Here is a 16,565-nt window from a genome sequence, read left to right as displayed (position 1 = left end):
GCAACTATGAATGCCTCCATTTTTGACTGCCCAACTCAAGACATCTTAAGTTGCCTAATTTTCATAAAGCACTGTGTTACACCCAATGAGAAGCAGGGCCCTTTATGCTTTCTCAGGTTGGGCTCCCAAAAACGGGAGTGACCCAAAGCTTCTAGTCATTTTAGAAAACCTTGGCCATTCTCTAAGAAACACTTTCTATGGAGCATTAATGCATGCTGCACTTAATACTGAATGCAAAATATAAATGAATGCAAAGATGAGATTTTTACCACCACAAAAGTTGGGACACTTACTGATAGATCCCACGGTCACTATAATACTGCTTCCTTGTACATGTACATTCCAAAGGAATCTTAGTTTACAGAATGGCACTCTTTTTAGAAGATTTATGCTGGTCCCTAGCAGAGTATGCCTTATGTTAATTCCTGCAATGCATAATTCATCATTACAATAAATGGTGACTGATCAGCCACTTTAGCTAGGTTGTAACCATCAGGCATGATATGTCTGGTTTATCCTAACAGATTTCAGTTATGCCCACTAGGTTATAATCAGACTGGAAAAAAAATTTTAAACTTTTCTTTTTTAAAAAATCTGTGCATGGAAGAAAACTGCAGGGATTTTCCCCAATGTTGGAGAGATTTTATATGGTTTTATTGGAGAACTTTTTACAGTTTTTGATTAGAATTTTGAAATGCATTACAATGGCCTCTCAAATACTGATATAATCACAGTTGATAGCGCCGTAATCTTTTCAGCTTCCTAGCTTCAAGTGTTTCTAGGACGTTCAACATGTGTGAGTACAGATTCGTACTCTTTGAGTCAATCACCTTTCAAGAACACATATAGTCTCTAATAATCATAGGAAACATAGCTCACTGGAACCATAGGAAACATAGCTCACTGGAACCAGATGATAGGTTGGCATTGGAGAATACAGCAGCTGATACGGCAGAAAAGAATACCTTTGTCAGATGAGAGTTGCCTCTCTAAGGTGCCACAAGTACTCCTTTTCTTAGAGCTCATGTAGCATCTCTGAAGACTAAGAATAAAGTTGCCACCAAAGCAGATGAAGAGATCAGCAAGTCTCCTATCAACAAACACACAAGTATCACTGGATCCTTCTACATACAAAGTGGACAAAATGGGCCAGGTCCTTTTCTCACTTATACCTGTGCAAATGCATATACAAGTGTAACTGAGAACAGAATTTGATCCCATGAACATTGTCCTGTGTAAGTGGTCTAAAAGAAGGGCAGAAGGAGCTCATCATTATTGACTTTGCTTTATCAATCAGGAAAAAGTGTAGTGTTTCATTCTGAATGACAGAATGCACGTATGTTTTTGGCTTCCTGCCAAGAATGCCCTATTTCCCGCATTGTCAAGTTTCACCCTAGACACAGTCAACTCTAGAGCCCCAAAGAGCCTAACTGACATGGAAGGATAACGTCACAAAGAGGCAGGTTGTTTGAAAAGATATCTCTATTGCTATATTTTAGTTGAAACTCGGGAACAAAGATACCATCTAATGACTGAAATGGGTGACTAAGGATTTTGAGGTGGCAGACAATGATTCTGACTGGGACTGTGCTTCTTTTCAAGGAGACAATTATTCTAGTCTGATATGTAAATTATTTTTGCGTGAAACACAGAGATAGGTATTCCTTAATAATTCTATTTCTTCAGTGTTAGATCTTCTAAAATGTAACTTTTTGACATGAAATCTTCCTCCCCAAATCAAGTATTAAATAGTCATGGTGCAGATTAAGATTAAAGGGTATTGGCTAGAAAAGCACATCTTTGTCCATATATTCATAAGTTTTAGCTTCATGTGCACAGCCCTTTTATGGGAGATGGGGAAATGGGCTACAAATTTAAATTAGTGTGGAACTCTGTGAGAGTCTGGGTCTGTGTGTAGGTTTTGAAGAAGAGTTGAAAGAGTACCCTACATGGAAAATTCTGCGGGGCTAGTGCCGAAAGTTAAAACTAGGCAGAGTTGCAGAGTTTTATAGCTGAAACTCTTAAAGCCAGAACTGTAGATGACTAAAGCACTTAATTAGCACAATAGCTTGGAAGTGTGGCATTGCTGAAGATAACTTTTTACCCCAGCTTGTCTCGCTAAAATAACTATATTATTAACAGTCATTGACTTTCTTTCAGAAGAGAGGCCTGTTGTTCCTTGAGTAAACATGTTGATCAGCTCTTCTTTACAGAGGGCAATCTCTCAATGTCTGCAGTAAGCAACTTGAGAAGCAATGTACCAAATCTAGGAGTGCATTTCTCACATCAGTACCTGCTCCATGATTACCTAAGAGAGAAAATTTCCTCTGACAGTGCTTCCTTCTTCTCTGTATTAAGTCCTACATAGAATACGCATGATGAAAAAGACTGGATGAGAATTCTTCAAAGGTACAGATTAAGGGTGTGTGAATTGTTCAATATGAACTGCAAAACTATTCAAAATCATCCTGGCCTTGAGTTACAACAACTCTGTTCATCTGTTCAAATGCATGCCCATGATAGTGAAAAGCATCTGAAAGTGAGTAGGCACAGTTACTTTTTCTTCTTTTTCCAGCTGCCCCTAGTCAGAGTCCCTCATATTCTCTCCAGTCACAGTTCCCCCTGCCATCACCCCCACTCAATATTCCCCTATTTGCCCCTCAGTTCTGCCTCAGCAATTAGGTTCCCCCAGCCTCCCTATTATCTCTTCAGCTATACCCCATTCTAGTTACTCCTACTTTCCCATTCTCAACAGCTTTCCCACTAACTCCTTTGAGCAATCCTACTCTCCCAAGCCTCTCTCATTCAGCATTCCCATTCATGCACACCCTGCTCTTACCTGCCTCCCAAGACTTTGTGCAGGAATTGCTCTCGGTACAGTCAGAGGCCCTCCCGTACATCCACATTCAGCATCCACTCACTCTCCACAGATGCCTCCACTTCCCATTCTCTTACCAGCTCCCTTCATCATCATTCCCCTCACTTCTTCCCCAGCTGGCTCACCATTTACACTTCCCCCATTCTCATCCCAACCCCTTCTGCAGTCAGAGTTGTCTCCTCTTTCTTCAGTCCCCCAAGTTAGAGTCCCCTTTCTCTCACCACCAAATCCTTAATTTGCCTCTTGCTGCTGGCTTCCCTGAGAGCTGCTGGGGCTCAAACACCTCTGAAAATCAGGCCACTTTTATTTAGGAGCCTAACTTTAGGTACCCAGCATTTGGCATTTTTGGCCATTTTGTTTTTTCAGACACTGCAAAAGAAGTATGATACTTTTTTGCTATATTGGTTATCGTGTTCTCTCATTATTCCTACCATTCTTCGTTGTTCCAATTCTGATGCAAGTTATTCGGCATTTATCAGAGACATAAAAAGTGATGGTATTATTTTAAATAACTTTACTATTTTTAATAAACTGATAGTGTGCTTATGGCTAGAGAACAACATGCTTCCTGCCTGAAGGTGTTTGCAGTCTCATTTGAATAAGACAGAATAAAAAGTGGTTTATACACTGGGAGTCCACATTTAAAATAAGAGAGTAGAAATTCCTTTTGTAGTAGGATCCAAGTGTTCTTCCTCCAAGGGCACCACTGAGCACTTAAACTGTACATGGAAAAATATTTTTGAGTGCTGTATGTGAGAGAGAAAGAATCACAGAAGAGAACCAGGAGCTCATTCTCCCTTTCCCCCCAATAACACATTTAGATTAATGAAATCAGGGTGAACAAATAAGAAATATTTAGATTGTTTTCACTTATTTTGAAGAGCATCGCCTTTAGTGTTTATAAGCCACAAAGCAACACCTGCATGTTCTGGGTTAAAGGATATGCTGACGTTTCAGAGTCAAAATGCACAATGACATTGAGAAGAAATAAGGCCTGATACGAGTAAGATACATAATGAAACAAACTAACTGCCCCCCAAAACAAAACAAAATGCAGCCCGTTTCTATTTATTTACCATTATCACCACTATTATAGTGTAGGGGCCTGATTTTGTTCACATTGTAATGGACCACTATTCCCACTCTATTTTATTTACTAGGCTTTAGTTCATCAAAATTATTAATTATTGTTCACTGGGTGCTGAGAATAATCCCTCTGCTGTTCCAACATCAAGTAAAACACAATTTTACTTCAGTGTGCCTACAGACTGAACAGACTGAACAGACTGAACTGAACAGGCCTAAATTTTAAACATGTGACCATCATTAAGAATCTGCATTGTCCGCATATTAACTTCAAGTTAGACATGTGATTAAATGACTTATTGTATCACTTGAAGTCACGCAGAAAGCTTCATTCATTCCAACTAATGCAGGGACCTATAAATTGCACCTCCTGGAGCCAGCAGGAAATTCTCCCCTGGACTGACAGTAGGTTGCGTTTGCACATCTGGAACATGCTGACACTGGCTAGGGGGACTCACATTCAGAATCAGAAACATCTAACTGCAGCGGTGCTTCATGCGGGAAAACTACATTGCTGTTAGAATTGAAATTAATGGAGGCCATAGAAATATTTGAAAGCTGCCACCTAGAGAACTCCCAGAAGGCATATGAGAATAAAGGGGAAATAATGGCGCTTCAGAAAGAGAACTCTTGAAAAATAAATACAAAATCAATCACATTTCGCACATAAAGCTCTCTGAGTCAATCAATAGCATGACTCATATTTTGACTCTCCCCCTCTCTCTCACTCTCCATACATCCAGCTAAGTCAGAAGTTACACAGCTCATGCCAAGCTCTTCTGGACTCTCACAAAACTGTCTTGGAATCTGCTGAATACATTTATGAGTGAAGGACAAGTTTAAACTGATGCTGTCCTTTAAGAAAATTCCTTCCACCTCATCAGCTACACAGGTGGCTCAATGCTACAATAGTGGGTGTCTGTGAAATATCTATAGTAAGATAGTATACAATGTTATTATAGCCATGTTGGTCCCAGATTATTAGAGACAAGGTGGGTGAGGTAATATCTTTTATTGGCCCAACTTCTGTTGGTGAGAGAGACAACCATTCGAGCTTACCCAGAGCTCTTCTTCATGTCTAAGAAGAGCTCTGTGTAAGCTGCAAAGCTTGTCTCTCTCACCAACAGAAATTGGGCCAATAAAAGATATTACCTCACCCACCTTGTCTCTCTACAGTAAGATAGCTCAATAGACAAAAGAATTCCTGCAATCACAAAAATTCCACAAAAATCTGCATTTTCTCATCTTCACTTATTGCTAGTCTGACAGTATTAAAAAAAGCTTTCACTATAAAGAAATCCTCAAGAGAAATAATAGGAACCCCCAAAGAGACACTCACAGTAGCTGCAGAGTAAGGTAATGCATTTTTCACCCACTAAAACTGAGACATGAGGTATGTGCAAATGGCCCATCTGTTGCTATTGGGTCTAGTTTATTCACACTGTATCCTTAACCAACTGCTTAAACTTTTTTATGTCTTCATCAAAAATGCAAACCAGAATAATTCAAGAATAATTAATGCAAAACTGCTCCTTTTCCCATTATTGGACAGAATGAGCCCGTATGCAGGAGATCAGAAGAGGTGCACATAGGATAGTCCAACTAGGGAAGATGAGTTCAGGAAGCTCTGAACTTCCCCCAACATGGCTGGTAGCTAAAAAACACACCTGAGTCATACAGAATACAGATAGCACTGTGAGAAACAAATGAACTAGGTAAATGACAATCTCTGTTCTTTCGTCACTGTTGAAGATTCTGGTTTGGATTTTCAAAAATGCTCTTATTGAATTCCCAGCCAACACTGCAATACATCAGGGGTAATATCAGAGCGTCTACTGGAGTTACAGTAGCAGAAAAGTGATATAAGTGAGATCAACTCTGGGCCTGGAGACATGAAACGGTTTCGAGTCAGGATATAGTGTTTCATCTCTGTCAACTTATCCCAATTCATACCAAATGAAGCTGTGGAAATGATGATGTGTCACATTTTAAAACAGGAAGAGGGAAGGAAGGAGATTATATTTAATTCTATTTCCTATGTATGGACTGGAATGACAAATGTAAGAGAAAGAAGGTGGTCCAAGGGCCCTGTCAAAGAATCCAGGTGGAGGATAGGCATAGAGGAGAAGAACTCTCATACACTCCCCACTCTGCGCCACAGCAGTGAGCGAGAGGTGGTAGGCGCAGGGCCTGGAGGCTCTGGAGCCAGCAAACTAATGTAACCTACTGGTTAGTGTACGTTAGAGATTCCCCTCTGTTTCCAGTCCCCTGAGAATATGGGTAGAATCATAGAATATCAGGGTTGGAAGGGACCTCAGGAGGTCATCTAGTCCAACCCCCTGCTCAAAGCAGGACCAATCTCCCATTTTTGTCCCAGATCCCTAAATGGCCCCCTCAAGGATTGAACTCACAACCCTGGGTTTAGCAGGCCAAAGCTCAAACCACTGAGCTATCCCTCCCCCCTATATCCACACTGCAATAAAAACGCCCACGGCCAGCCCATGTCAGTTGACTCAGTCTCACAGGGCTCATGCTGTGGGGCTATAAAACTGCAGCACAGACATTTGGGCTCAAGCTGGTGCCTGGCCTAGGACCCCACAATGGGGGAGCATCCCAGAGCCTGGGCTCACTCCAGCCTGAGTCCAAATAATTACACTGCAACTTTCTAGCCCTACAGCTTGAGTCCCATGAGCCAGAGTCAGCTGACACAGGGCAGCTGCAAGTGTTTTTTTTTTTTTTTTTTTTGCAGTGTCGACATATCCTAATAGTCTGTTATAGCCCCAGCTAGTGACCGTTAGCTCAATCTCTAGAGGCACATGTTTTAGCTGTGGCCTAGTGTATGGGCCAAAGTGGGACCTGTCATACTTGCATCAGCAGGGAGTTCTAGTCTCAGGGAATCCCTCCTGGCTATTTGTGGTCCATTTTCTAGCCTCTTTCCACCTGGTGAGTTGCACAAAGCAGTTAATCTGATTAGAGCCCAGTCTCACTAAAGTCAGCTGTTCTTGGTAAAGAGCAGCTCTTTCTTTCCCCTGCTTTACCCAGAGTTGCTGCTATCAAACCCAATCTCAAAAAGAGAAGCCAAATAAATGGAGTATAGTTTCATTTGAGCAGGCCTGAACTCTTTGGTACAAAAACATTTGGATTCCTGCCAAGACTGTTCCCTCAGCCCTACTTAGCATTGATGGGTTTGATTCTTTCCAATTGTTTTTTTCTGGACATACTCATATTTTAAGTCATAGTCACTAGTACCCTGCAGATATTTAGAAAAGTAAAAAGGGTTTTGTGGTCTTCAATTATGAGAATCATGAGAAAAAAATCCTCTAGTTTGTTGCACTGCTCCACCCAGCTTATATTTAATCCTTTCCCCATTTTCCCAACAATGAAAAAGGATAGATGTTTACTCCGATGAACTTCACTGATGGGTTCTTTATCTTGTTCCAGGACAGAAATATTTTCATGAAGCATGGAGTATAAAACAACTAATGACAGGAAGTCTGAGAATCCCGGGAGTCCACAATCCTCTAATTATAACATTATCACATACTTAAGTCTTCATTTTCCTTTTCTAAAATCATAAGTGTATTTATGTAGTTGACAACGGGAAGACAAGAGATTCAGAAAGAAAAGCAAAAACAGTAAGTAAAGATCAAAAAGGAAACCAGAAAAAAGACCACATAATAGTAGCTCACTTTGCAAGTGACTGTGGAATGGATGTATAAGAATATTATTTAGCACTAATATAGCTCTTTTATCTTCAAGGACCAAATCATGACTACACCTACTTGGGTGTTTCGTAATATACAGAACAATAGCCTCTCAAATAAGAGGCATGTATTATGGAACAGCTACAGCTACAATTACAAACATAGCTTGAGTTCCAGTTTTGTCTCCCTTTTTTTTAAAAAACCAATGACCACACCCTGTCTTCATGTCTATGCGGCACACAGAGACAGCTGGTGGCTGAACAATATACTGCAAATAAACATTTCATTATAAAGTGTGGAGCAGTGGCATAGGGAATTGCAGAAAGTGCCTTCGCTTCCTCGCCTCCCTGTGCGGAGTTCAGACACAATCTTCATTCTTGCACTTTCAGGATGTAAGGAACAAAGGAGTCTACTACCAACAGCAGCACTTGATTCCCCAAAAAGGTATGGATAGATGAGGTGTGAAAGTGGGTCCTTCTCTTTCCCCTTCTCAATACCAGAGCAGAGTTGACCCCAGCAATGACCACTGATATGAATGGTCTTTTTCCTCACAGAGATATGCATGGAGCACCTCAGGACACCTCAGAGAATCCTATCATTGATACATACAACTGCTGATTTTATCAATTGAATCTATGCTGTAGATACCCAGACTTCAATATTATTTCCCACCAAACTTTGTTAAAGGGACGTAAGTCATCTAGCGAATCATATGATAACACAAAGGGTTTGGGGCTGTTTTACAGCTTCAAAATGAATAACTAATGATAACTAACAATAAAACTAGAACTCATTTGCATGGGTGAAAAACTCAATTCAAATGGTGAAATTTATGATTTCTGAATATAAATAATTTCTTATTCCTTTAAAAGGTACCATTTGAGATTTCATTTTTCTATGCCAAGAATTACATTCTTTTTTGTCAGTACTGGGCTTACAAATGCTCAGTATTTTTTCTGCTATATTTTTAACTACCACTTACACTTTAAGTGGATAATTTTATACAGGAATTACTCTACTTGGGAGTTTATAATATTGGCATATTATTTTTGGAGCCCTAAGTAAAAGTCTGCATAAAAGATAGAAGTTGTAAAGGCATAGAAATGTTACATAACTTTACAGAATTGTTGGTATAATCACTCTCTGAATGGGTCACCAGTAGCATAGAACTTGTGAACTTTTGCATTGCAGCATAGATCTTTGCCATTTGAACTAAAAGAATAACTCCTGAAGTTAGTAGCAATGGTAAGCTGTTATCTGGTAGTGGAGTGGCCACAAGAGGGAGTCACACACTTTGCGAGTGTGTCACACTGGCAGCTGTATAACCTCCCATGATCTCTTCACTACCACCCATGATCATAACAGATTTACTGTTTTCTGTCAAAAGTGGAACTTTCAGCAGTGCCAATCAAAATGGTGAGGACAATAAAATCACGAGATGGGTAGGGTAGGCGAGAGAAAACAAATGCATCACACACAAAAATCACAGCAGATGGACCATTTAGTGCTTTATACTACAATACTGCTGGAAGGCTATTGTAATTTTCTTTCCAGGTATCTGTCACATCCAGCCACAGTGTGGAACAGCCAAGTGATGATAAAATTGTAAAGGCAACACAGTTAACTGAGGGCCATAAAAACCACTTACCCCAATGAGAGAGAAAAATGTAATTCTATCAACATGGCATGTGTTACAAATAAAGCATCTATAGAATTATGGCCCTAACATTCCTCAGAGCTAAGCCTCTATCTGCAAAAGCACCCAGGATTCAACTCTTCAAGTAAACATGGTAAGAAATAGCTGGCTGAAAATACACAGCTCAAGTTACTCAGACTGAAATTGTGTAGCATATTAGGCAACTGCTGGTGGGTTTTGTTAAAATCTACGAGCAACAAAGCTTGTGAGGGGAGAGAAGGTGTGTTGGTCATGCCTGAAATAATACTAATTTATTCAATCTTTAATTGGCCAAATAGATTATTTATTAATACTTTTCATCTGGCACTAGCCACAGTATAAAGGACCTAGTCATACAGTCTTAGAATCATAGAATCATAGAATATCAGGGTTGGAAGGGACCCCAGAAGGTCATCTAGTCCAATCCCCTGCTTGAAGCAGGACCAATTCCCAGTTAAACCATCCCAGCCAGGGCTTTGTCAAGCCTGACCTTAAAAACCTCTAAGGAAGGAGATTCTACCACCTCCCTAGGTAACGCATTCCAGTGTTTCACCACCCTCATAGTGAAAAAGTTTTTCCTAATATCCAATCTAAACCTCCCCCACTGCAACTTGAGACCATTACTCCTCGTTCTGTCATCTGCTACCATTGAGAATAGTCTAGAGCCATCCTCTTTGGAACCCCCTTTCAGGTAGTTGAAAGCAGCTATCAAATCCCCCCTCATTCTTCTCTTCTGCAGGCTAAACAATCCCAGCTCCCTCAGCCTCTCCTCATAAGTCATGTGTTCTAGACCCCTAATCATTTTTGTTGCCCTTCGCTGGACTCTCTCCAATTTATCTTGAAGCTTAATATCAGTGAGGAAAGACGTCAGGATTCGATCCAACATGTGGGAGTGAGGAAAACCATGCAAGTTAGCAGAAGATGCCTGTCTCTGTTCTATGGCTCTGGTGGTCTGTGGGAAATGATTGTACAGACAGCTTTTACCAAATCACTGTACCCAAAGAAAACATTTTACCGTGCTCTAAATTCCAGCAAGACTGTGCAAAATGAGTGTGAGTTAAAGTGAAAGGTTATTAAGTGCCCAGATGAGTTAAACTATATAGTTTACATGTCAGAGTGAGGATGGGGGCCAAGTATAGACTGTAAAGCAGAAAATGCTGATGAGGTTAGAATTTTTTTTAAATTACTATTTAAAACACTAGTTAAACATCTATACAAAGGCAGACATCTCTGGCAGAACTATAAGCAAGATATCTTGTATAGCACTCACGGTTGTGCGATATTAAATAACACCTCTCTTATCCTGAAGATTTATTTTGCAGGGTTGTGCATGCAAAACACTTATTGTGACAGGTGGCTTGGAGGGCTAGGCAGCCTAGTGGTTAGAGTGCTTTGCTCTCAGCCCTCTGCTTGGTTAAGGAGCCTCAATCTTTAAGGCCAAGGAAGGTAGGGGGACCTTGGCCCTCCCTCTCTATTGGGTCCCATCCCAGGGTCCTGCATATATCAACTGGGGGGGTGGGTCCCTCCCGGGCCCTATGTATGTCAACTGGGGTGATGGGTCCCTCCCAGCAGGGAGAGAAAATCAGTTGCCCTGGGCTATTTTCTACCAGACTCTTCAGTTTGGGGTGTGGCGCCAATTTGCTAGGTGGCTTGCTTCCTGTAGGGTCCACTCTTGGGTCTTGGACGGCACCAGGCTCCTTCAGCAACACCAGTTGCTGAGGGCGAGCCTCACAATGTCTCTGGGGTTCACTCAGTTACCTCAGGTGCTGGAAGCTCCTTTGCAGTCTCTCTTGGCTGAAGAGACAGTGCTTACTCCCAGATGGCTGCCATGGCTGGCAGGTTAGCACTCCTTCCCCTCAGGTAGGGAGACAATTAGCTCCTGCCTAGGGTGACCATACATCCCATTTCGTCTGGGACAGTCCCTTTTTTGAGCCCTGTCCCAGCCATCCTGACTTCCCCGCCACCCAAAATGGGCATTTGTCCCATTTGCTCTTGCCAACTTGATCAGTTGGCAAGAGCAAACGGGACGAATGCCCACTTTTGTCGGGGGGCAAGCAGCAAAACCAGCCCTGCGCAGGGTGGGAGGCAGGGCTTGGGTGGGGCACAGGCAAGGCTCAAGCGAGCAGCAATGCCACTGTCAGCCCCGCACAGAGGGGGAGGCAGAGTTCGGGTGGGGGGCAGGCAGGGCATGAGAAGCAGCAAGGCCAGGCCCGCATGGGGCTTGGGGCTTGGGTGAGCAGCTCGGGCCAGCCCCCCGTGGTGTCCTATTTTCCTTTTGGGAAATATGGTCACCCTACTCCTGCTTCTTCACCAGTCAGCTCTGAACTGAGCCAGGTTCTCTCCTTTTCTCCCTCCTCCAGGCCTGGCATCAGCTGCAGGTAAAATGGGGTGGGGCTGTCTGGGCCCAAAGGCTCTTTTTAACCCCTGCTGTACTGGCTGGCAGTTTCTCTGCTTCATCACAGTTATGCTGAAATATGTATGAATAACAGAAAGTGAGGATTGACACAGATATACTCTGACATTAGCCCTGCATGGAGCCACAATGGGATAGCCACACTTCTCAAGGAGATGGCTACAAGAACAGAACTTCTGTTGCTCACAGCGAGAATTGAATCAGGCACCACTTCCACATTAGTTCATACTTTCCTGGTCCCTCCATATCAGATCATCAGGAGGGATACGATAACCAGAGTGCTATGGCAAAATTCCAGCTTGCTGATTGACATTTAACAACCATCAGCCAATTAGTATATAGTCATTCACATAATGTATGGTTATTTCAAAATAGCTTGAGAGTAGTTACACAATAGCTTTAGAGTAGTTACCAATCAAGGTGCTGGGAACTGAATACCTATGGAGGGGCAGGAGGTGCATTGTATAGTTTTCCAATAGCTACTGTACAATACGTGTGTACTATGTTTGGCTGAGAAATATTAATTTTGGCAAAACAAGAGATAACAATATAGCAAAATACAATTCCTATAAAAATGTATTTTACTAACTGTCCACAGGAAAAATTTATTAAAACTCTATAAAGTTCACAGAGAAGCTGAATAGGAATTAGTGTGTTTCTATAAAGTATGGTAGATAAGAACATAAGTATGGACATTTTCTGTGGAACTGCATCTCAGTTTCAAGCTTGCACACAAAGGAGAAATGCTCAACAATTTCTTCTTCATCAAGGAGCATTCCTTAAGTCATAGAAATAGACTATGCTGAGCTGTACTTTAGAAGCATTCACTGTGAATGCAAAATGTGTGCAAAATTTATAGAAATCTACAAAAAAAATATGCAGAAGATGGAAAAGTTCAGAGAATTCCCGCAACATTCATCCAAATGTAACCTGCAAAAAAATCAACAGCTACAAAGCTTATTTCAATTTTGTTTTGTGTGGTTGCCATAATACAGAATAAGCCTTTTACTCCTGCCCGAGCTTAGATTGGAGAAGTATCCTACCAGCTGGAATAGATAGGATATGATTCCGCCCTCTCCATGTTGAGTCAGAATGTCCTTGTAATCAGCTTTCTCATACACAGCACAAGGGAGTACTAGTGGGTGGACAGGATGACAGGTCTCAATTAATTTGTTTAGAAGAACCTATTTATATTGATTACTGTCAACCCCATTGCATGAACAGTTTCAGTTTGGCCTCTGGAATTCAGATGAAACAATTCTGGTGACGCATGAGGCCAGCTTCTCTTTCCACTTACACTAATGTAAACCAAGAGGAAGCCTACTGAATTCAATAGTATTACACCACTGTAAAACCAATGCAAGTTAGAGCAGAATCAGGCCCAGGATTTTTTTCTTCCACAGTTTGCTATTATTGCCATCACAAGGGAACCCACCTCCATGCTCAAATTAGTTTTAGAATCATTCAGGAAAAATGGAGAGATACCTGATGTGGGTCATGCTTGACAAAGAGGCATCATTAACACTGACTGGTATTGTGACTCTTTAAATAGTTTAAGAGACAGCAAACTAACAAACAGATCATTGCAGCATAGGAAATGCCACAGAGAGGGAAAGAACACAGAGCCTGTAATTTCTGCCACTCTGTTCCTTTCTATATCTTTTATTTTACTCCATGCACATTTTTAGCTGTCTGGAAACTGACAGCTAATTCCCCATCATCAGTCACTGTGATGCTCTGTTTTTTTTTCCCTGCTGACAGTTATTCTATTGATTTACAAATGTGTGTGTTCAGGAAAATTATAAGGGAATTAAGAAAAATTAAAACATGTGGCCTTCAGAGTATTGTGTCTAACATTAAATAAGCATGCATCACAGCTCTTGGATAAGAGGATAAACAAAGGGAGTATAACAAAGAAAGCGGAGTGTGGAAACAACAATATTGCAAGGCTGAGAAGAGGGGATAAACCACACCAGGGCCAAACTCAACTCCTGTTTACATTTATGCAGCAGGAACTTTGCATCTGTATCCACAGGCAAAATTTAGTTACACAAAACCAACAATGTAATAAATGAGACACATACTGTACAAGTGGAGTAAATAAATCCCAGTGTGGCTAAGTAAAGAAGTCCTCACTTGTGGCATGGTCTACACTTTCTCTCCTAATAGAATGAATGCTGTTCACTTACCTGTGAATTATTTGGTATCTCTGCAAATAATCCAGTGAAAGTGCCAGTTCACAAATATATAATTTAACAGTTCCTTCTTTAAAAGGCACATTCTGTTGTAGGTGGTAACGCAGATCCCCTCCAAGTAACAGATCTACCACCATGAACATGTCTTCTTCATCTTGAAAAGAATACCTGGAAGAAATAATTATGAAAATGAAAAAAAACCAACCAACCTGTTATTCAATTCAATTAAATTCAGTGAGTTGTTTTTGGCAAGGCAAGCTATTAAAAAAAACCAAAAAACAGCCAGACCCTTCCGTTATCTAACAGAGGTAGATCTGCCCATGGTAAGATTACAGTTTGTTTTCTCCAGTGCTACCAATACTAGCCCAACCCTGTGTTCCTTGTGCCCCCGCACCTCCTTCTGACAACAGCAGCTCCCTTGGGTGCGTAAGGAAAGCGGAATTGGGCCCATGGACGTCACCTGGCATTTTGAGTTTGAGAAACACAGATCACCACTTTTAACACTGATTTATTGCTGGGCAGTATTTAGAAAACCTTTTGGGATTTATGTATTTTAAAATGAGTATGTATCTTCTGAAGTCATAAATTGCCCTGGCAAGTATCCAGAATAAAAATAAGGCCTATAAAAACCATGCTTGGTATTTAGATAAGTGCAGTCATAAGTTGTGAATCATAGAATCATGGGGTTAGAAGGGACTGCGAAGGTCATCTAGTCTAACCCCCTGCCAAGATGCAGGGTTTATAGTGTCTAAAACATACAACACAGATGGTTATCCAGCCTCCTTTTGAAAACCTCCAGTGAAGAAGCTTCCACAACCTCCCTAGGCAGTCTGTTCCATTGTCTTACTGTTCTTACAGTTAGGAAGATTTTCCTGAGATTTAATCTAAATCTGCTATGCTGTAGTTTGAACCCATTGCCTCTTGTCCTGCTCTCTACGGCACAAAGAGAACTTTTCTCTATTTTTATGGCAGCCTTTCAAGTATCTGAGGACCTCTATCATATCCCACTTAATCTCTCTTTTCCAAACTAAACATACCTAGTTCCTTCAGCTTTTGCTCTTATTACTTGCATTCCATCCCTTTGATCTTCCTTGTCACTTGCCTCTGGATCCTTCCAGTTTCTTTACATCCTTTCTATACACTGGAGACCAAAATTGGACACAGTACTCCAACTGAGGCCTAACCAGCACTGAGCAGAGCGGTACTGTCACCTCCTGTGACTTGCATGCTATGCCTCTCTTAATGCAACCTAAAGTTGCATTTGCTTTTCTTTGCAACAGCATGACATTGCTGACTCATGCTGAGGTTGTCATCCACCACAACTCCCAGATCCTTCTCAGCAGTGCTGCCTCCAAGCCAGTTTTCCCACATTCAGTATTTGTGCATTTGTTTTTTCTTCCCTAAGTGTAGCACCTTACATTTGTCTTTGTTGAATTTCATTTTGTTGTCTTTAGACCAGTTTTCCAATTTATCGAGATCCCTCTGAATTTTAGCTCTATCTTCCAAAGTACTGGCAACCCTCCCAGCTTTGCGTCATCTGCAAACTTGATCAGTATGCTCTCTATGCCTACATCTAAGTCATTAATACAGATGTTAACAACATTCCCAGAACAGATCCCTGTGGAACCCCACTTGAGATCTCCTTCCAATCCAACATCATTCCATTAATAGTTACTCTTTGTTTGCGGTTGTTTAGCCAATTATGTATCAACTTAACGGTAGTTCTGTTGAGCCCACATGTCTCCAGTTTACTTATCAGAATATCTTTGGGACTGTGTCAAAAGCCTTGCTGAAGTCCAGGTATATTATGTCCACCACATTCCCCATATCTACCAAACCAATTACTCTGTCAAAGAAGGAAATCAAGCTGGTTTGGCATGGTTTGTTCTTGGTAAATCCATGCTGGCTGCTAGAGATTACTCCTTCATCCTCCAGGTATTCGCAAATTGAATGTTTTATACATTACTCTAGTAGCTTCCCCAGTATCCAAGTCAGGCTGACTGGTCTATAGTTTCCTGGCTCCTCCTTTTCCCCCTTTTAAAGGTGGGCACTATGTTAGCTCTTCTCCAGTCTTCCAGGCCCTCTTCTGTCATCCATGAGTTTGGAAATATTATTGACAGTGGCTCCAATATTTCTTCAGCTAATTCTTTCAGTACCCTTGGGTGAATTGCATCCAACCCTGCTGACTTGAATTCATTCAAATTGGTCTGAAGATCTCTGACATGTTCTTTGTGTATCCCAATCTGCATCCCTTCCCCTTTATTTTCTATGGTAACTTTGCTAATTGTCTGGTCATATCATTATTTGGGAGAAGACTGAAGCAAAGCAGGCTTTGAGCAGCTCTGCCTTCTATCATCTTCCGTTACCAGCTCACCTTCTCCATTGAGCAGTGGGGACACACCATCCTTTATCGTGAATTCAATCCTTGAGGGGGCCATTTAGGGATCTGGGGCAAAAATTGGAGATTGGTCCTGCTTTGAGCAGGGGGTTGGACTAGATGACCTCCTGAGGTCCCTTCCAACCCTGATATTCTATGATTCTATCTTTCTTTTTTGTCTGACATATTTGAAGAACCCCTTCCTGTTGTTTCTAACATTTCTTGCCAGCTGTAATT

General features: G+C 41.3%; 1 protein-coding gene across 1 annotated transcript in view; it reads right to left on the bottom strand.

The window, feature by feature from the left end:
- STK32B (serine/threonine kinase 32B) overlaps window positions 1-16,565 on the bottom strand; it is a 254,347-nt gene that overhangs the window by 89,230 nt on the left and 148,552 nt on the right. The window contains exon 4 of the mRNA XM_073340132.1: window positions 13,946-14,119. Coding sequence (XP_073196233.1) covers window positions 13,946-14,119 — 174 coding nt within the window. The remainder of the gene's footprint in view (window positions 1-13,945; window positions 14,120-16,565) is intronic.

This window comes from Lepidochelys kempii, chromosome 4, assembly GCF_965140285.1.
Source record: "Lepidochelys kempii isolate rLepKem1 chromosome 4, rLepKem1.hap1, whole genome shotgun sequence".
NCBI classification, from domain to species: Eukaryota; Metazoa; Chordata; order Testudines; family Cheloniidae; genus Lepidochelys; species Lepidochelys kempii.
This window is presented reverse-complemented; position numbering and strand designations above follow the sequence as displayed.